Below are 23,528 nucleotides of genomic sequence, written 5' to 3' on the forward strand. Positions count from 1 at the left end.
TATAGTGCAGACAATATCGAAAAATTCCTAAAAATCCTTCCTCTAACCCTAGTAGAAATTTGTCATAGTATCTTTAAGGGCACTGGACAGTTCCACTGGAAAATTTCGAGGCACTTTACAGTTAAACTGGCTAAAAACTATAAAGTGATGTCACGCTAATTTCTTCAAGTTATTGTCCAGTCAAATTTTACAGTTTCTGATCATCAGTCCTGTAGAAAAACTATACAAAATAATTCACTTGGAAATGTCAAAACTTTCTTTATATTGACGTTACGTATTAAACACGTACAAATTTGAAAATATAACGTTAAATTTTTTTGTCAACAAATTAAATAAATTAAAATTTTACGAAACTATATTTTTACTGTTGGTGTATCTATTGTTCCGTATAATAAATGATTTATAATAAATTATCTGTAAAATTATTTTTAAATAACTACATAATTAAAAAAAAATATAAAAATTACTGATTCTTGAACACATGTCATTTTTTTACATTAAACAACATTCACTTTTTCCTTTAATTAAGCACAACACTGAAATAAATATTATTATTTTATCACACTACAAACTTATAAGTAAACCCTAATATGAAGAATTAATTCAGTTCAAACGAAAAATATCTAGCGGTTTCGGGGAGCGAACTCGGGTCACACTGGGACGAAATACCTAAACGCACGCTTTACGCATCACGGCCGTTCTAGTCGATGGACGATTCCGGAAAAATAAGAACCATACTCTACCGGCAGGTAAAGCAGTTCCCTTTTTCATCTTTTCTAGCTCAACTGGCGAATTACTGGACAGCTACTGCATAACACTCTAAAGTTGAACTTATTGATTATTACTGTATAGAAGTTCTGTCTGTCCAGTTATTCTCATGGTACTGTCTAGGCGTTCCGTGAAATTATGTTTCAAAGTTTGTCGTGGCGTTAGCGCTACCGTCAGTCCAGCAACTGAACAGTGTTGTGTAGACATTTTCCATAAATACATCAGAGTATACACTGAAAGAAATAATTCGCGGGTGTAACTAGAATTATGTCTATTTTTTCCGTAAGGAATTAGTAATAAATTGTTACTGTCTACTGTCATTAATTATAGACAGTTCTGTTATTCAGATCGGAGAGCTATACATATGTCAACGTCAATTCATCAATGTAAAACATAACCTCACTTTATTGGACCAATTCTAACTTTTTGTATGTAACAGGTTTGTTAAATTAATATTTATACATATAATAAGAGTATATAATCTTGAAAAGAAATTGTCTTCTGAATTTAAAAAATTAGTTATTTTAATTAACTCAATTAATTGAAGCGAATTTTAAAAAAATTTTTTTTTTCTAAAGGAATTTTCATTAAAAATAAATTTTGATTGAAAAGAAATTTTTATTATTAAATCAAAATTTTAATATTAAATAATTTAAAAAATTTGTTATTTAGTTGTCAACAGTAAAATAAAAGAACAAAATTAAAATTATAAAAACTATAAACTGTAAAACCAAAAGATTTATTTTATAGAAAATATTTCGAAAATGTCAATACACAACTGTTTAGTTACTGAAACTGGCGGTAGCGCTAACGCCACGACAAACTTTGGAACATCATTTCTCGGAACGCCTCGACAGTGCCATGAAAATAACTGTACAGGACTTCTATGCAGTAATAATCAAGTTCAACTTTATATTTTCTTTAACAGTGTTATGCAGTAGCTGTCTAGTAATTCGCCAGTTAAGCTAGATTAAACTTCCATGACTAAAACTGTACAGTAACTTGAATAAATCTAGTCATGCCACGACAAATTTCTACTAGGGAAGTAGTAAAAATCAACTTTTTAGTCAGACAAACAAGAAAATTTCCTATTAATTTTATTTCAAGTAGTAAAAATCAACTATAGTCAGACAATATCGAAAAATTCCTAAAAATCCATCCTCTAAGTAGTAAAAATCAACTATAGTCAGACATTATCGAAAAATTCTTAGAAATCTTTCTTCTAAGTAGTAAAAATCAACTGTTTAGTCAGACAAACAAGAAAATTTCCTATTAATTTTATTTCAAGTAGTAAAAACCAACTATAGTCAGACAATATCGAAAAATTCCTAAAAATCCATCCTCTAAGTAGTAAAAATCAACTATATAGTCAGACAAACAAAAAAATTCCCTATTAATTTTATTTTAAGTAGTAAAACTCAACGATAGTCAGATCAGACCAACACGAAGATTACGAATTCTTTCCTAGGAATTTTGACGCTAAGCAGTAAAAATCCACTGTAATCAGACAATAACGAAAAATTCCTAGAAATCCTTCCTCTAAATAGTAAAAATTAACGATTTAGTCAGACAAAGAAGAAAATTTACTATAAATTTTATTTCAAGTAGTAAAAATCAACTTTAGTCAGACAATATTGAAAAATTCCTAGAAATCCTTCCTCTAAGTAGTAAAAATCAACTATATAGTCAGACGAACAAGAAAATTTCCTATTATTATTATTTCAAGTAGTAAAAATCAACTTTAGTCAGACAATATCGAAAAATTCCTAAAAATCCATCCTCTAAGTAGTAAAAATCAACTATATAGTCAGACAAACAAAAAAATTCCCTATTAATTTTATTTTAAGTAGTAAAACTCAACGATAGTCAGATCAGACCAACACGAAGATTACGAATTCTTTCCTAGGAATTTTGACGCTAAGCAGTAAAAATCCACTGTAATCAGACAATAACGAAAAATTCCTAGAAATCCTTCCTCTAAATAGTAAAAATTAACGATTTAGTCAGACAAAGAAGAAAATTTACTATAAATTTTATTTCAAGTAGTAAAAATCAACTTTAGTCAGACAATATTGAAAAATTCCTAGAAATCCTTCCTCTAAGTAGTAAAAATCAACTATATAGTCAGACGAACAAGAAAATTTCCTATTATTATTATTTCAAGTAGTAAAAATCAACTTTAGTCAGACAATATCGAAAAATTCCTAGAAATCCTTCCTCTAAGTAGTAAAAATCAACTATATAGTCAGACAAACAAGAAAATTTCCTATTAATTTTATTTTAAGTAGTAAAACTCAATGATAGTCAGACCAACACGAAGATTTCAAATTCTTTCCTATGAATTTTGACGCTATGTAGTAAAAATCAACTGTAGTCAGACAATAACGAAAAATGCTTTGAAATCTTTCCTCTAATAGTAAAAATCAACTATTTAGTCACACGGAGAAAAAGGAATTGTTAAATCTACTAGCGGATTGATAATATAGAACTAGCAAATACTTCGAAATCTTTCCTCTAAGTAGTAAAAAGGGGCCGTCCATGTACCACGTGGACAGTTTTTTAAAAATTTTGTACACCCCCTCCCCCCTTGTGGACACAAAAATACATGGGATCGTGGACATATTCAAACTTTTTTTAACCCCCCCACCCCCCAATAGTGTCCACGTGGTATATGGACGACCCCAAATAAACTATTTAGTCAGACAAACAAGAAAATTTCCTATTAATTTTATTTGAAGTACACTGTAAAAAGAAAGGTACTAATTTAGTACGAATTTTGGTACTAAATCGTAATTTGGTTCTATTTTAATACCAAAATCAGCTCTAATTTAGAACCTTTTTCTACAGTGTAGTAAAAATTAACTATAGTCAGACAATATCGAAAAATTCTTCCTCTAAGTAGTAAAAATCAACTATATAGTCAGACGAATAAGAAAATCTCCTATTAATATTATTTTAAGTAGTAAAACTCAACGATAGTCAGACCAACACGAAGATTTCAAATTCTTTCCTATGAATTTTGACTTAAAGTAGTAAAAATCAACTGTAGTCAGACAAAAACGAAAAATTCTTAGAAATCTTTCCTCTAAGTAGTAAAAATCAACTATTTAGTCAGACAAACAAGAAAATTTCCTATTAATTTTATTTCAAGTAGTAAAAATCAACTATAGTCAGACAATATCGAAAAATTCTTCCTCTAAGTAGTAAAAATCAACTATATAGTCAGACGAACAAAAAAATCTCCTATTAATATTATTTTAAGTAGTAAAACTCAACGATAGTCAGACAATATCGAAAAATCCCTAGAAATGCTTCCTCTAAGTAGTAAAAATTAACTATATAGTCAGACAAACAAGAAAATTCCCTATTAATTTTATTTTAAGTAGTAAAAATCAACTTTTTAGTCAGACAAAAAAGAAAGTTTCCTATAAATTTTATTTCAAGTAGTAAAAATTAACTATAGTCAGACAATATCGAAAAATTCCTAGAAATCTTTTCTCTAAGTAGTAAAAATCAACTATATAGTCAGACAAACAAGAAATTTTCCTATAAATTTTATTTTAAGTAGTGTGTGCCATATCGGAGTAGTCTAGATCCATATCGGAAATGGTACATGGCATTTGTCGAGTCTTAGATTATAACAACAAATAAAAAGGACAGGAAATTTAAAATTAAGATACATCATTTATGTAACAATTAAAAATAAAATTAAATGGTTCTTGAACAGTTAGATCTGCTATTGTCGAAAATTTTAATCATTTGGAAATCTTATATAACAATATTATAATTTTTATAATAAAACTAAAAATATTTTGATGAAAATATCTCATAATTCAGAAAGAGAGAAATTCTTGTATAACAGAAATTCTTTTTTGATAACTGGAACTAAATTAACTAGAAGCATCTTGAAGATAGCACGAAGACGATTACAGAGAAGTTTCTCGAACTTTCTGCACTCACTTCTTCATCTCTGGGCGTTAAGAGAGATGCATATTCATAGTCAAGTCGCCTTCAGGAATTCTTTCAATTTTGCCGATTATATTTCACATTTAATTTTCTCGTATGCCGTTCACTTTAAATATTTTTCAAAGTTTTCTATACACAAAACTTAGTTATTAATTTTTACACTTTTATTACAAAGTAAAAAATCCCACCAGTTTTAATTGATTAAAATTTTTTTAAAACTAATGCATAATATAGTTATGCTTATTTTCTGCATGGTTAATGTTATAATGGTGACATTTTTTAAATTTATAAAAGAAATTGAGAAGAACTTTAAAAAAAAAAATAATACCGTAGGTAATAATAAATTTTCATTTTACCAGAACCGCGATGCTAGAAATTTAATATGAGCATGTTCTCCGTTACAAGAGTAAAAACCGTGATGACGAGGTGGCAGATTTTGCTTATTATTCAATCAATATTCAGGTGTGCCATCTCTATAAGAGCGAAAATTCATTATGCAAACGACTCTTATACGTTCCGTTACTTACATCCAGCGTCATTTCTGCTCCACTGTGGATTAAGTTTTAATGCATAATCCTTAGAAAACGAGTTCGTTGGTGTGTTCTTTCGAATATTACTTCCAACACTTACTAGCTTGATAATAAAAATATCGTCTCTAATTTCTTTTAAGGAAACAAAAATTTACGTTCTGAGTAAAAAAAACAATTTTTAGATGAAGGGAAAATGATTTCAAAAGATACACTGTAAATAAAAAAAAACAGTTTGCAATTTCTATTCTAAATTTTTTTTTAACGATCTAGTGCATTGTCCTTCAACGAGGGGAAAATAGTAATCCAAGATAACAGGATTCGCCAATCTAGCTTCAATTGAAACATCCTACGGGTTGTCCTGTGGCGTTGTAAGCTACTTGTTTCTCTCCGTTTTCTTCTTACGAGTGCTTGTAACACCAATTGAACTACGGCTATCCTTTGTGAATCCAAAAGCTTATCTAAAAATTGATTCACAATAGACTAAAAGGAATGATTTGACAAAATTTAATGGATTTGGTTGAACAAAATGTTTTGCTGATATTGTAATGGACGATCTGAAAACTTATTATAAACCACTTCAAAATCCTGATTGTGAGTGGATGTAACCCCTTAATTTACTGAAATTAATTGTTTTTCTCACAAGACAATTTAATTCCAAAAATTTCAAAATTTTTAGGGCTCGAAGTAGATCCAGTAAATCCTGAAAAAGTCCGTTTTTTTGAAAAAAGTTCCGTAAAGTCCGTAATTTTATTCAAAAAGGAAAAAAACTTGGTAAATTGTACGATATAATTTTGAGAATTTTAGAGAAATTACAAATGATTGCAGAAATTCAATTATTTTTAAAAGTAATAAAATTCTTCCCAAAATTTCAATTATTTTCATAATTAACAATATTTATCACACGAATTCAATTATTTTCTAAAGTAATAAAATTCAATTATTGTCAAAAATTTTAATAAAATCCATTGCAAAATTTCAATTATTTTTAAAAGTAATAATATTCATCGCAAAAAGTCAATTATGTTCAAAATTTTTTAACAATTCTAGTCGAAATTTCAATTATCTATAGAAATATTAAAATTCTTCTCCGAAATTCAATTATTTTAAAAAAATCTAAAAAAAAAGGTCAACATCTCAATTATCTTTATAAATAAATAGCAAAATTCTTCACCAAATTCAATTATTTACAAAAATTTTAATAAAATTCATTGAAAAATTTTAATTATTTTCAAAATTAACAATATTTATCACACGAATTCAATTTTTTTCAAAAGTAATAATATTCATCGCAAAAATTAAATATTGTTCAATATCTACTATTTTCATAAAATGTACCAAAAGAATTTAATTATTTACAAAAAAATTTTATAAAATTCTACAAAAACTTTAAATTATTTTCAAAAAATAATAAAAATTTCACAAGAATTTCATTAATAACAAATTTTTTATAAATTTCTTCGCAATCATTCAACTATTTTCATAAATAATAACATTTTTAGGGTTATTCAATTATTTTCGTAAATAATAAAATTCTTTTTAAGAATTAAATTATTTTCAATAGAATTTTAATCGAATTCCTCGAAAAAATTCTTAAAAATTTCGAAGAATTTTATTAAAATTTTTAAAATAATTGAATTTTATCGAGAAATTTTTTTAAAATTGTCTTAAAAATAATTGAATTTCTACCAAAAAAAGTTTTATCAAAATTTTTTAAAATGTTTGAATTTCTGCTAAAATTCTGATATTTTTGAAAATAATTGAATTCTTGCGAAGAATTTTATTAAAAATTTTGAAAATAATTGAATCTCTGCAAAGATTTTTATTATTTTACAAAAATATTTAAATTCTTGCCAAAAATTTTATCAAAATTTTTGAAAGTAATTGAGTATCTGCTAAGAATTTTGTTATTTTTAATTTATGCCAAGAATTTTATTAAAATTTTTAAAAATAATTGAATTCCTGTTAATTTTTTACAAGAATTTAATTATTTTTGAAAATTTTAATAAAATTCTTCGCAAGAATTCAATTATTTTCATAAATAATAAAATTCAATGCAGAATTTCAATTATTTTTAATGCAATTTTAATCGAATTTCTCGAAAAATTTAATTATTCTTAAAAATTTTATTAAAATTCGTTGATAGAATTCAATTATTTGAAAATTTGTTGATAACGATTTTTTATGAAAATTGAATTTTAAGAAACGTTCAATTATTCAATAAATTATTTATTTGCATTTTACTTATATTTAAATTACTGAATTCTAGTAGTTCTAATAAAAATTTGATTTTCATTTCATAAAAATGAATTTCAGTTAAAATTTTAGATAATAATTGAATATTAAATGCAATAGAGCGTGAATTTTAAAAAATAATTGAATTTTGTAATTAATTTTTTTGAAAAAATTTAATTGAGTTTTTTTAATATTATTTTTAGTTTCTATTTTCTAATATTTTATTTAATTAAAGAATTTACGAATAATTGAAATTTCGTATATAATTTAATATTGTAAAGAAATGAATTTGAAAATTGTCAAAGAACTTTTTTGAAAATTATTAAAAATAATCGATATAAAGAAAAATTTTAGATAAAAATTCTTAAAAATAATAATTGAATTGATAATGATTTTAATTATTATAAATTATTTTTATTAATAATTATTATTTATTATTATAAAACATGAAGAAATCTATGACTTCGATTCGAAGACTCGGAGTTATCGATTTCTTCATGTTTTATAGTTATGAAAAATTGAATTTCTAGTTTTAAGTAAAATGTTCTCTTATTTGATTCGGCCTGATTCTATTTTTGTCAGTTGGTCCGTAAATGGTCCGTAATTTTTAATTTTTGGTCCGTAAAGTCCGTATTTTTAAATACTTTCACTGCTTCGAGCCTTACAATAGACAAAAAAAATGGTTTGACAAAATTTAATGGATTTAGTTGAACAAAATGTTTTGCTGATATTTTAATAGACGATCTAAAAACTTATTATGAACAACTTAAAATAGTTTGTATATTACGAAAATGCAATATAAAAAAATTCAGTTTCTTCAAAATCCTAAGTGGATGTAACCCCTTAATTTACTGAAATAAATTGTTTTTCTCACAAGGAAATTTAATTTCAGAAATTTTAAAATTGGTTAAAGATGATCTGGGAAATATTGAACTATTTTGAAAACTTCTGTACGTAGAAATGTCCCAATCATCTGCACGGTATGCAGAAGGCAGAAATACATATATAGAAAAATGCATGCGCGACCACGAAGATTCTGTCTTGATTCGAGGTGGCATTCCTCATTCATCCCTTCCATTGGCGAGCGATGAATTGAATTTACAATGCCTTCGCCTGGGTTATTTCACCAGTGGTTGTTCCTGTACACATACACACACAAATGCATTGATATTACCGCCTCTTCAGTCAAGTCCTTGGATGTGTAAGCGCCTCGCGAAATTGCTCGTTCTGCTCTCCTGATTCCGTATCCTTTACGCCTTACGAATCCACAATGAACTTTGTCGTTGTCCATCACCGACTATTGTCAAGTTCTTTTGCTATTTCACTCATCTTTTCCCTCTACTAAATTAAGAACAATTGACAAATTGCTATTGGGCCGCAAGTTATGTCAAACAAAGTTCTTAAAGAAGTCTTTCTTTTTTTTTTGTAACAACCAAAGAGAACAAGTTTTCATTTTTTATTTTTCTACCCATAATGGTTATGCAGAAAATTTTGTTCTTTCTATTTTATTTAAATTTCCCACACTGGAAGATTTTTTTTTTGCAACACAATATTCAAGGTTTTCGCACATCTTGAATAAACGTGTTGTATTTGAGAAAAAGAAAGAGAAAATAGTTCGGTCTAGCGAATGGAGAGACATGGAAAAAGATTTGAGAGATTCCACAAAAGCAAAGAGCAGTACGATTCATGTGTAAAAAGGTTGGCTCAACATATAGAGAGGATGCAAGATCAAATAAATAAATCGAATCTCTGTGGTGAGGAGAGAAATGTATTGTATGAAGCTTCTTTGTATTTTCACAAAAATTTGATTCTAGTTACCCTGAAAGGCTTACATTGAAATTTAATATTGTTGACGAAATATTGTCAACAAATTTACGTAAATTGGAAAAACAAATTTCTTCTGCATTTCATAAATAATTTTTATATTAAACAATTACATGTGTAATCACATAGAGATCTTAAAAGTTTCTCTGGATAGTTCTCTTTTCTGCAATCTGTTTTTTAATAATTGACCCAGGTTTTTGCGAAATCAAAATAAACAGCTACCACAGCTGGTTCGCTGTAAAATTTTTGCGTCGCTGTTTCCTTTTTGCAAAATTCCGGAACATAAGCAAATAAACCTTTTTTTTGGACTTGCACTAATATTTCAATATTATCTTTTTTATTTAAAATTTTTTTTGTATTTTTAAGTTTCCGCCATATTGCATCAGCCATTTTGAATTTTTAAAAACTAACACCGAATTCGTAATCAGCGACCCTGAAAACCCCCGAGTGACAAAATTAAGGTCAATTGTATAAATTTTAAAACTTTAGTCTGCCATATTCGATTCGCCATTTTGAATTTTTAAAAACTAACACCGAATTCGTAATCAGCGACCCTGGAAACCCCCGAGTGACAAAATTAAGGTCAATTGTATAAATTTTAAAATTTTTGTCCGCCATATTCGATTCGCCATTTTGATTTTTTGAAAACTAACACCGAATTCTTAATCAGCGACCCCGAAAACCCCAGGGTTAGAAAAATTAAGACCAATTGAATAAATTTTAAAATTTTTTTCGCCATTTTCGATCCGCTATTTTGAATTTTTGAAGACGAATTTTTAACTTACGAATCTGACATCAGTTTTTCAAAATTCAAAATGGCGGATCCAATATGGTGGAAATTTTTTCAAAAATTGATCGAATTCGCTTGAAACTGGTTACTTGGGGGTTTTCAGGGTCGCTGATTACGAATCTGATATCAGTTTTTCAAAATTCAAAATGGCGGATCCAGTATGGCGGAAATTTTTCCAAAAATTGATCGAATTCGATTGAAACTGGTTACTTGGGGGTTATCAGGGTCTCTGATTACGAATCTGTTGTTAGTTTTTCAAAATTCAAAATGGCGGATCCAATATGGCGGAAATTTTTCTAAAAATTGATCGAATTCGCTTGAAACTGAATACTCGGGGGTTTCTAGGGTCGCTGATTACGAATCTGAAATCAGTTGTTCAAAATTCAAAATGGCGGATCCAGTATGGCGGAAATTTTTCCAAAAATTGATCGAATTCGATTGAAACTGGTTACTTGGGGGTTATCAGGGTCTCTGATTACGAATCTGTTGTTAGTTTTTCAAAATTCAAAATGGCGGATCCAATATGGCGGAAATTTTTCTAAAAATTGATCGAATTCGATTGAAACTGGTTACTTGGGGGTTATCAGGGTCTCTGATTACGAATCTGTTGTTAGTTTTTCAAAATTCAAAATGGCGGATCCAATATGGCGGAAATTTTTCTAAAAATTGATCGAATTCGCTTGAAACTGAATACTCGGGGGTTTCTAGGGTCGCTGATTACGAATCTGAAATCAGTTGTTCAAAATTCAAAATGTCTGATTCAATATGGTGAAAAAATATTCAAAATTGATCGAATTAATTTATTTTGTCATGAACACTTTTGGTCAGTCTTTTGGCCATATCAACATACCGGAAATAAAAAAATAGGCTCCTCATAATAATACCTGATTGATAACGCTTGATAAAAGAAAACTGCAATCGCAAAGATTGTCGTAAACTTGGAACAGACGAATGAATGCATTTCTCGACACTTCCACTTGTCACACCAATGAAATGGAATATAATGAAAAGAAAAGAGAAAATTCACAATCATACTCTTTCTCTTTAAGTTTCTCGCTTGAATAAAACTCAAGTCGAAATGAAACTGAGGGGGCAGCAAAGCGATCATAAATGGCAAGCAGTTCGCTGGAGTCGTTTCATAAAAAGTCGCCAGAAGAAAGAATTGCACATTTGTGTATCCGATTACGAACGAGAAAGAGTTCTTGGATCTTATATATACATATATAGTCTTTACGAGTTCATCGAAGTCATCCCTTTGCTTCGTAAATCTAAGTGCGCATTTATTCTTCCATTGTCCTTCTTTTCTAAAAAAAAAAATTGCCAACACTCTTTTAACTTCCAGTCATAATATTGTTCTTCCACTCAATGAACAAATGTATGCAATTGAAATATTTTGACATTCTCTTAACTTGAATTTTACACTCGAGTATTTTTCAATATAAATTGCTGTAATGAATTTTTATTTCTTTTACCAAAAAAAAAAATGTAAATTCTAATGGACATAACTTTACCTTTTTCTACTTTTCGAATTTTACACAGCGTATCTAAATTTTCCGATTTTCGCCATCAATGATATATTCAAATTGCATGGAATAATTGCAAATTGAGTGTCATTAGAGAAAAGGATATAGTCTATGACTCGCGTTTGAAAATCAATGGCTGGGCGCGAACATGCGATTTCCTAACTTTGTGAGCAATGGCATCAAATCTTTTGAGTCCCTAGAGAAATTATCCTCTTCTAAAGCCACTTCTTTACTCTTTCTTTGAAACTTACCAACGATTCAGCCAATTATCCCTACAACCTTTTCAGGGATTTTACGACATAAGCCGATTTATGAGGATAAAACATTTATTTATAAAATAGCTGAAAAACATTTTACTGTTAACTTTAGACTAAAATTGGCTTGTCATCGATACATTTTGAACGAATACTATTAGGATTTTATTTTTTGAAAAGTTTTTTTTTTCCTTCTCAAAAAGATAACAAAATAAATGAATAAAATAATGAACGTATGGTTGAATTTAAATTCACAAAATGAGTATTTCATTTAATGAGAATTTCTTTATTAATTCACCAAGACTTTCCTTTAGCTCCCCTTTTTCAATTAGGGCCATAGATTTCTTTTAATATGGAATTAATTAACATGCAAATTAAGACGTAACTTTATTCTCAATCTTGGCTTTACCCAAATTACCTGAAGCTGAAGAAGAACAAAATAATTATTGGAAAAATGTTTCTTTAATAAAAATTAGATCATTATAAATTAATCACGTTACGTAATCGTACTTTATACAATCTTAATAATTAAAGGTATATTTTAATTATCATCCACAAACAAAAATTTAATTTTTTAATAAAATTCTTGATAAAAAGTTATTGGAAAAAAAATCCGTACTTGAAACTCTTGGAAAAAATACAGAATTCTTTTTTTTTATCAGAAATTTGCCGATTGACCTAAAGACTTAAAATGTTGAATATATTGTTTGCTGACATTTTATCGTTTTGAATTTAAGATCAGAGATAAATCTCTCAAGTAAAGAGGGAACGAGCCCAAACGAACCTCATGAAGACCCACAAGTTGAGATGATACCTTGATTACTTAGGCGCTAGAAGTATTGATTTCATAGGGTCGACGCGATTCACGGGTTTCCGCCCATTTAAGCGTCCGGTCACACGATAAGATGCTCGACGAAGGAAAAATGAGCAAAGATCATCCTGGACTTGTTCCCATAACATCTTTTTGATACGATCATAAAAATAGAAATTCCTCTCATATATTCCCCTTTTTCTTTCTTTACTTCAAAAGATCCATCTCAAGGGAGTATAACATTCTCACGCGGAGAGAAAAGTCGAGTTTTCAAATACAATGCCAAATGTTAAAACTTTCTACTATAAATAATAATAGTTTTCGTGAATTTTTCAATTTACATTATTTATTTTCTAAATTTCAGTGTATCAAAAATTACTATGAATAACATTAAAAAAAATATTTTAACATTTCCAGGGTTGTCAAAGGTCAGGGGAATCTTAGGGAAAAGTCAGAGATTTTTATTAACCCTTTCGCGCCTCCGGTACATATATATGTACCACTTACAAAATTTTATAAAACTCTTATAATTTTAAACCTATTAACAATTAATATAGCTTTTTTTAATCACCAACGTAACTACTATGTATAAAAAAATTCGAAATTACATAGTACTATTATAATTATTAAAAACAATAGATAGAATATTGTTAAAAAAATATCAAAATGTAATTTTTCAAAATTTCCTCAAAATTTGCTTAAAACTTCTTACTGAGGAGTTTTCGAGGTCGCTGCTTACGAATCTAAAGTCAGATTTAAAAAATTTTTAAAATTCAAGTTGATGGACATTTTTTTTCAAAATTGCTCATATTCGCTTGAAACTTGTTACTCGGGGTTTTTCAGGGTTACCATATTAAAATTCAAAAATCTGACTTCAGATTCGTAATCAACGACCCTGAAAACCCCCGAGTAACAAATTTTATGCAAATTTGAGCAATTTCAAAAAAATGTCAGCCATATTGGACCCGCCATTTTGAATTTTGAAAATTTTGAAAATCTGACTTAAAATTCGTAATCAGGGACTCCAAAAACCCCCCGAGTAACAAGTTTTAATAAAATCCACTGGCTGCGTTTCCCGGGGGCACGGAAGGGTTTAAATACTGAAAACATTGAATTTAGAAGAAGTTACAAATGATTGACGAAATTCAACTTATTTTCAAAAGTAATAAAATTCATCGCAGAAATTCAATTATGTTCAAAATTTTTTTTAAATTCTACGTCAAAATTTCAATTATCTTTAGAAATTAATAAAATTCTTCTCCAAAATTTCAATTATATTTAGAAATAATAAAATTCTTCTTCAAAATTCAATTATTTTAAAAAATTTTCCTCAATTCAATCGCATTTTCAATATATCTATTATTTTATAATAAAATTAGGTATTAAAAATATTTCAATTATTTAAAAAAAGTGTTTATAAAATTTAAAGCAAACAATAAATTATTTTCATAAATAATAAATTTTTTTACCGAGATTCAATTATTTTCATGAATAATAAAACTCATCATAGAATTTGAATTATTTTCAATAGAATTTTTTAATCGAATTTCTCGAAAAATGTAATTATTCTTGAAAATTTTATTAAAATTCGTCTAAAAAATTTAATTATTTAAAAATTTGTTAATAAAATTATTTATAGGGATTCAATTTTGAAAAACATTTATTTATTCAATAAATTATTTATATTTGTATATATAAATAATTGTATTCTCGTAGAATTTTCTAATAAAAATTGATTTAAAATTGAATTACAGTTAAAATTTTATATAATCATTGAATATTAAAAGCATTATAGCATGAATTTTCAAAAATAATTGAATTTTAAATATTTTTGAAAATAATTACATTTTGCGAAGAATTTATTAAAAAATTGTATTAAAAATAATTAAAATCTTGTGAAGATTTTTATTATTTAGGGAAATAATTCAATTCTTGTAAAGAATTTATATTACATTTTTTTTAAATAATTGAAGTCCTGTGAAGAATTATATTATTTATATGAAAATAGTCCATTTCTTGCAACGAATTTCTATTACATTTTTTTTTTTTAATAAAATTGCAATCCTGTAAAGAATTGTATTATTTATGAAAATAATTGAATTCTTGCAACGCATTTTATTACATTTTTTTAAAATAATTTAATTCATTTAAGAAATTTTATTAAAATAGTAGATTTTTAAAGTATTTGCATTTTAGCGAAGAATTTCATTATTTCTGAAATGTAATTGAATTCTTGCAAAAAATTTTTAAAAATAATTACATTTTTCGAGGAATTTTCTTTCAAATTGTAATAAAAATAATTGGAATCCTAAGAAAAATTTTATTATTTATGAAAATAATTGAATTCTTAGAACGAATATTATTACAATTTTTTTCAATAATTGAATTCATTTGAAAAATTTTATTACTTGTGAAAAAAATCTAAATTCTTGGGAAGGATTTTATTAAAATTTTTGTAAATAATTTAATTTTTTTTTTTTGAAAAATTTTATGGAAATTTAAATTATTATAAGTTGTTGAATTTCATAAAGATTTGAATTTGAAATTTTTGAAAATCTTAATTCCTATGGAATAATAATAATGATTAAAGATTTTGTTAAAAAAGAATTTATTGGTGTTTTGGAATAATTTTACAATTAAAATATTCTTAATTGAATGTAATATAGAACAGTTTTTTAAGTTTTTGAAATATTTGAATTTTTTTCCAAAAAAAATTGGATTTTTTTATCTTTAGACGAACTTAGAAATTAAACTACTTAACGGATTTGTAAAATATTCTGTAATATTATTAATTGAGTTAAAATCTCGATTCCTTTTTTTTGGAAACTTTAATATATTTCGTATTTTTGGAAATATTGAAATTTTTCTTCAAAAAAATTGGATTTTTTTACACGAAATCATTGAAAATTTATTAACTAAATAATAATTTCCTCTAGAAATCAAAATTTTCCAACAATTCTGTATTTGACTCAAAGTGGTATAATTATCGGTTTATAAAATTATTGGCCGCACAAAAATTTCTCTCTTTGGACACATCAATAACTAACAGTCACGAATCTTTACCTCGCCTCAACTCCTAGAAAAGTGTTTTTGACACCCGACTTTATCGAAAGTTGATTATAAAAGATTCCGTTTCAATCGATATAGTTGAGAATTCAGTGAAGTAATTATTTTCTGTTCATAAATTCTAATCCTTAAAAAATTGCTAATTTGAAAATTTACTACAAATTAAATAATATATTTTTATTCCACTTATTTTAGTATTCTTTTTATTTCTCTTTTTTTTCAAAAAGGTGAAGAAAGTTTTTGAACCTGTAACTGCTTTGAGAGAGATTTACGTAAATAGAAGTTAGACATTTATCTTGGAATAGAAGTAGAAAGAATGTTTATTTGATTTTCAGGTTTAATTAAACTCCGAGAACTTGCACGATCTCCAAAATTAAAGGATATCGAAATTTACATGAGGCAAGCCGATCCAGGGACTTACAAACAAATTTTAACCGAGGCAAAAAGCAAGGAAATTCAAAATTTTATTGTTGACACAAAATCGGAAAATATGCATCTTTTTTTAAAAATGGCAAGTTCTTGTTTATGTTTATGGAAATGTTTGAATTAGTCGACTGCTTAAAATTTCACTCACAGTAATAATGAATTGTATTGTTTTGCTTAAAAATATTTTTATTGAGAAACAAGATTAATCATTTTTTGGAACTTCAGTTTGATCCGACTTTAGAAAAAAGTTTTTTTTAATTATAGAGTTTAACATTCTAATTATATTTATCTTTAAATATTAATACATATTAATGTTTAAAGAAAAATATTATTTGAATATTAAATTACTAAAGAATTTTATTTATTATAATAAATTACCAAATACAACCACAGATGTATATTATAATGAAGAATAAATATTTGCAACATTGTGTTCGATTGCATTCAGTTCAAATTGACAATTATTTACGCAATTATGCACAAATTAGTCCGTATGTTCACAAATTCAAACATTTACCATATTTGGAACAATTTTAAAATATTTATTTAATTATATTAAACTAAGAATATTTTTAAAAAATTTCAGGTTCTGCAATTACAAATGAATGACTACAAGTACCACTATCTATTTACAAGTTTTGTAAGTAATCACTACTTTTTTATTTCATAATTAATTTCCTTCTGTTCATCCTATTTTGACCATAATTACAGTTTAGATCTATATTATTATAATTATGTGATTTTTTAAATTCATCCTTTAAGGCCCAGCGGTTTCGATTAAAACCACTTATTTTGAGTTTGAACATTCATAACTTTTTCAAAAATTAATCAATTTTTGAGTTCTAAACGCCAAAGATCTAGTAATTTATATTACTTTGTAAAAAAAAATTATAGTGCAAAAAATTTACAAAAATCTTATAATTATAACAATATAAAAAATGTTTTTGCTGAGAGTTGTTAAAAAAATTGTAAATTGTTAAATTACTTCAAGCAAAGCTCATGAAAATTTTTATATGTAGGTTTACTGGGTCACTGATTACGAATCTGTTGTTAGTTTTCCAAAATTCAAAATGGCGGATCCAATATAGCGGACAAAAAAAAATTTTTAATTTTACTAGGCTTATGAAAATTACCACTTAAGGGTTTTTAGGGTCGCTGATTACGATTCTGCTGTTACTTTTTCCAAATTCAAAATGGTGGATCCAAAAACCACTAAATGGTCATTTTCATGAGCCTGGCTCAATTTTAAAATTTTTCCGTCCTCCATATTGGATCCACCATTTTGAATTTTGAAAAACTAACATTTATATTAATAATCGTTGTATTCCGGTAATCTGTTCGCAGATTGAAGTTATTTGTTGTTTCCTTTTTTGTTCCTTAACTTTTTTAAATAATTTTTCTTTTTAAATATTTAAAATTTTAAAATTAATGTATTGAAAGTCATCGAATTGTTGCAAAGAATTTTATCAAAAAATTGAATAATAATAGAATTCCTTCGAAGAATTTTATTATTTAGGGAACAAATTGAATTCTCGCCAAGAATTTTGTTAAAATTTTAGAAAATTCTAATTAAATTCTTTTTGAAGAATCTCTCTTAATTTTTTTTTTTTAATAAAAGAGTTTCTTTAATAATTTTAATTAAAAATTTTTAAAATAATTGAATTTTATTAAAATTTCAGAGAGTAATTGAATTCGTTTGAAAAATTTTATAAAAAATAAAGAAAAAAATTGAATTTTTTTGAAAATTTAATTAATAATTTAATAATTAATTAATAATTTAATAATTAATTAATAATTAATTAAATAATGTAATTTTTGCAAAGAATTTTACTATTTATAAATATAATTGAATTGTTTCGAAGAATTTATTAAAATTTTTAAAAATAATTGAATTTTCTCGAAAAACATTATTAAATTTTTTTTTTTTAAATTGAATTGTTTCGTGAAATTGTTTTGAATATTATTGAATTTTTGATAATAATTTTCCATTTATAAATATAATTGAATTATTTGAAGAATTTATTATAATTTTAGAAAATAATTGAATTTTTTCTCGAAAAACAAAAAATAAAATTTAAAAAAATAATTGAATTTTTATTTGAAATGTTATTAAAATTGTATTAAAAATAATTGAATTTTTTAAAAGAATTTTACTATTTATAAATAAAATTGAATTGTTTCGAGGGATTTATTAAAATTTTAAAAATTAATTGAATTTTTTTGAAATATTTCATAACGAATTAAAAAAAAATTATTCTACGCTTAAATTAATTATGTTTAAAAATTTTTAAAAATCCCACCTCAAAGTTTCAATTATCTTTAAAAATAATAAAATTCTTGGCAAAATTTCAATTATTTTCAAAAATTTTCCTCAATTCAATCATTTTTATTTAATATCTACTATTTTATAATAAAATTATTCAAAAGATTTCAATTTAAAAAAAAAGTGTTGATAAAATTTAAAGCAAAAATTGAATTATTTTCATAAATAATAAAATTTTTTACCGAGATTCAAATATTTTCATGAATAATAAAACTCATCATAGAACTTGAATTATTTTTAATCGAATTCCTCGAAAAATGTAATTATTCTTGAAAATTATATTAAAATTCGTCGAAAAAATTCAATTCTTTAAAAATTTGTTGATAAAATTCTTTATGAGATTTCAATTTTGAAAAACATTCATTTATTCAATAAATTATTTATTTTTGTATTTAAATAATTGAATTCTCTTAGAAATTTCTAATAAAAATTGATTTAAAAATGAATTTCCGTTAAAATTTTACATAATAATTGAATATTAAAAGCATTACAGCAAGAATTGAGCCGCAGCGTGCAATAACAGCAACTACTCTCGGGCTGTCTGTCCCAATCGAAATGCGCGGTGTGGACTAGATCTGGCCAATAATTTACTTAAAATTGTATTAAAAATAATTGAATTTTTTTAAAGAATTTTAGAAATTAATTGAATTCTTTTGAAATATTTCATAACGAATTAAAAAAAAATTGAATACTTTCGTAAAAAATTTTTTTTTCAAAATAATTGAATTTTTGCAGAGATTTTACAACAAATTAAGAAAAAATTGAATTCTGTCGCGAAATTTTCTTGAAAATAATGGAATTTTTGCAAAGATTTTACCATTTAAAAAAATAATTTGAATAATGCTTTCAAGGATTTATAAAAATTTTACAAAACCTATTAGTTTGTGAAATTTTTTTAAAATTTTGTTTAAAAATAATTGAATTTTTGCAAAAAATTTTACTATTTATAAAAATAATTATGAATTCTTACGAAAAATGTCATTATTTATGAAAATAATTCATGAGCCTAGATCAATTTTAAAATTTTTTTCGTCCGCCATTTTGAATTTTGAAAATTTTACAAAAACTGACTTAACTGACTTGCAAAAACCCTTAAGTAATGGACGAAAATCACATCACTTAAAAAAAGTCGGGCCCTAAAGGGTTAAAATTCTTTTGCTTATGCAATTATATTAAAATTATTTTGAATTTGAAGAATAGTTCAATTTTTAAGGATATCGAGACTTTTGATCTGGAAGAATTCAAATACAATTTCGTGAACATCACTGCCTTTCGACTAGTTGATGCGGACGACAATGTCGTACGAGGAATTCTTAAAGACATGGAACGCTTTCAACCAGCTGGAAACACGATACTGCATAAGTCTCGAATTATTGAGGTAAGATTTTTAGTACCTATTCTGATGGAATTCTTTACTTTTGCAGTTTTATTAACATTAATCTGTAAAATTGACAATTACCAATCGGGAAATTTTAATAGTTGCAATAATTGTTACTGAATAAGCAAATACTTTATGTTTTTTTTGGTTAACAATTTCCCATGTATTTTTCACGAATCACAGTAAAAAAAATCTTTTATTTACGCCACCTTGTCGTGAAAAAGTATTAAAAAAGTTAAGAGATCAAGTGATTTACAATTCATGGGGGGGTGTCTACTGACGCGAGATAAACTAGTCGCGAAGAAGATATAGAACTACGAAGAAAAACGGCACAAGGTGTAAGGAAGATATTTTACAACAATGAATTAATTACTCCTAAGCAACGAAAGAAACTTTATTGATTCATTATCAGCATTTAGAATTAATTCCCCAAAATACTTTGAAAATAAGATAAGAAATTTCTTATCAAGATAAGAAGAAATAGCTTCTCTTGATTCATCCGGATCTTCGCCTCTATTAATTAGTAATTACATTTTATAATAATATTCTCTCAAGAAACCTTATCTTTCCTGCTTTTAAGTTTTGAATAATATTCCGAAAATGAAAGTTTCCAGTTGCAAAACTTAAGACACAGACTCTATAGGTGAAAAACAAGTTGATGAGAATAAATTAAAGTAATAAGTGAAACTTCAGTATTAATTAATTCTATACGCACGAAATTAATTTTTGAATTGTGATATATGTCGTGGGGCAAAGTAAATATTAGGTGTAAAGTGACTAACATCTGGGAGTAATCATCTTTTGCACCAATGCCCCTAATTACTATTCTGAAAGTGGAAGCTTCATGATAATTGGCGTGGGCGTTATCAACCGTAAAATTTTCTATTTAAAATGAATTCATAAAAATGAGAATAGTGAAATGAAAATAAGAACTAAATTGATATGTTAGATTAACTCAAGAAGCAGTAAGCGACATATTGTTTATAATTGTTCTACCAATTGACACATAATTCTGATAACAGATAATTCCCAGCTTATTTCAGCAGTCGTTCCTCCCTTTCGCATTTATACTGTCGATGATAAATGGAGCTCCAATTCTGGAAAACAGTGTCAACGAGGTCATTCTTCCACGAGAAAATAATTACCTAGAAGGGAACAATATTTTCTGCATGTCTGAACGTATCAACCGAAGCTTTCATCAAAATTTCACGATTATTTAGCGGAAAAAGCCTTATCTCATTTATCAATTAAATATTTATACCATTCGCTAATGAATTGATTATTAATTTAATTGATTATGCAAAATTGATTTTATTGTCATTTTCGTTTAGGATAATAAATATCGTTTCAGCATTCCTCCCTTTTGGAATATAACCAATAGAGACAATTTACAACTTGTAATTATTCTTCCAAAACATTCATATTTACATATAAATTGATGATTAATGACTGAAAAAAAATATGCGCCGTTATAAAACGGATTTTTGAATAAATGCATCATCAGCATTTTTATATTCTAGAATAGAGGCAAACTTTGCACTCTCTCTCTCTCTCTCTCTCTCTTTTTTTTGGAGTTCTTTTTCAAATCCTCACTTTAAAGCTCACCCTCCAATTGCCCTGTTGTATTAAACGTCGAAGTTAGCCGCACGAAAGAGAGTAGAAAAAGTTCACTCACAATCAACGTCACAGACAAGCGGAAACGGAAGTAACAGAGGAGAAGGAAGGTAGAAAAAGTTTGCCCTCTACATGTCACTTGCTGTTGCTCTTGTATGTGAATGAAAAACAGGGTCAGTTTTCCATGAGTAGTGCAGGTATAAACCCCGAGAGTTGTAAAATACAGACGAAAAACAACTGTGATATGAAAAATGTTTGGAGAAAAACGGAAAAAATATTTAAATGTTACAATCTGTTACAATCATCGTTTTCATGCAGTCTGTGCATTTGCATATTGAGGTAAATAAACTTAATATTCAATAATTATTTTGATTTTATTTAAACATTATAGATTTAATATGAGGAAAACTTTATCTATCAGACAAATGATAACAGTCGATAATCTTCATATTTACATTATTTTTTCTTGTCATTTCAACGGTTTTGAAGCCTAACTTCAAAGAATTAACTATAATAATCGTCTTATTCATTCTTTCATTCTGTCCGCACCTGAAGTTAGTTTTTGTGTATTTTTCTGTTTTTTTTTCTTTAAAAAAAATTTGTTTTGACAAATTAAAAATATGCAGGTATTATTTCATAATTCATAATAAAATAATATTAGAAATTAGAAAATTAAAAAATAATGGTGAATAACAAATTGAAAAATTTACCCATTTTGTTCATTATATGCTTTTTTTATAACAAATTTCGTTTGACTGATCTAAATTATGCAAATTTTTCTCTTGTTTATTTATAAAAAATAGAAAATTTGTTAAAAAATAATAATTAAGAAATAGTAAATAAATACCCATTTTATGCATAATTTTTATTTCTAAATAACAATATTGTTCACAAACTCATTCTTTTATTTTGTGGAAAAAACATTACATATTCCCGATTCTTAATATTTTTGTAAATTTTTAATTTTCACAAAAAAATAATTTACATTATTTCAATTTTTTAATTACATGTTTTAATAAAATTCAAAGTTTTTTTTTAAAATAAACGAAACAAATGTTTATAAATTCTATTTGTCAATTACAAATTTTCATTGAAATTGAAAATTTTTGAATTTTTAGAAAATAAACAAAAAAAGGAAAAAATGTTACTCAAAGAAAATGTTCCGCGTTACATTTTTACGAATTTCTTTAATTGTAAAATTATTCAAAAACATCAATAATTTCTTTTTTAAATAAATATTTAATTATTATTATTTTTCCACAGGAATTAAGACATTCAAAAATTCCAAATTCAAACCTTTTTGAAATTAAATAACTTATAAAAGTATATTTTGGTATAAAACGCATGAAGATATTGATTGCTCCGAGTCGAAGAATCGGAGTGATCGATTTCTTCATGTTTGATAATAATTTATAATAATTAAACATTTATGAAAATAATTGAATTATTACGAAGAAATTTATAAAAAATTGTAAATAATTGAATTCCTGTGGAATTTTTATTATTTTTGACAATAATTAAATGTTTGTGCCTTTGTGTACAATTTTATTGAATTTTTTTTTAAATAATTGAATTTTTCTCGGAAAATTTTATTAAAATAGTAGATATTGAAAATAATTGAAATTAGGACAAGAATTTTATTGTGATTTTTGAAAATAATTGAACTTTGGGGAAAAATTTTGTTATTTACAAAGATAATTGGGATTTTGACGAGGATTTTTTTAAAATTTTAAACATAATTGAATTTTATGAGAAAAATTTTATTACTTTTGAAAATAATTGAATTTCTGTGATAAATTATTTGCAATTTCTCCAAAATTGAATTTAAAAAATATTTTTTGACAAATCGAAAATATGCAGGTATTTTTTTTTTGAATTATAATAAAATAATATTTGAAATTAGAAAATTAAAATATTTTTAAAAAATTATGATTAACAAATAAATTTTGTTCATTATAAGCTTTTTTCTATAACAAATTTCGTTTGACTGATCTAAAGTTTGCACATTTTTCTCCTTTCTATT

General features: G+C 25.8%; 1 protein-coding gene across 4 annotated transcripts in view; it reads left to right on the forward strand.

Moving 5' to 3' along the window:
- LOC122509144 (glutamate receptor ionotropic, kainate 2-like) overlaps positions 1-23,528 on the forward strand; it is a 154,788-nt gene that overhangs the window by 63,650 nt on the left and 67,610 nt on the right. For all 4 annotated transcript variants that reach the window (XR_006302300.1, XM_043622960.1, XM_043622959.1 and 1 more), the window contains exons 5-7: positions 16,100-16,275; positions 16,777-16,830; positions 19,727-19,891. Coding sequence is in view for 3 of the 4 variants with exons in the window: in XM_043622960.1 (XP_043478895.1) it covers positions 16,100-16,275; positions 16,777-16,830; positions 19,727-19,891 (395 nt within the window). In the remaining variant the exon portion in view is untranslated. The remainder of the gene's footprint in view (positions 1-16,099; positions 16,276-16,776; positions 16,831-19,726; positions 19,892-23,528) is intronic.

Source organism: Leptopilina heterotoma, unplaced genomic scaffold, assembly GCF_015476425.1.
Source record: "Leptopilina heterotoma isolate Lh14 unplaced genomic scaffold, ASM1547642v1 Lhet_6, whole genome shotgun sequence".
In the NCBI taxonomy this organism is placed as follows: Eukaryota; Metazoa; Arthropoda; class Insecta; order Hymenoptera; family Figitidae; genus Leptopilina; species Leptopilina heterotoma.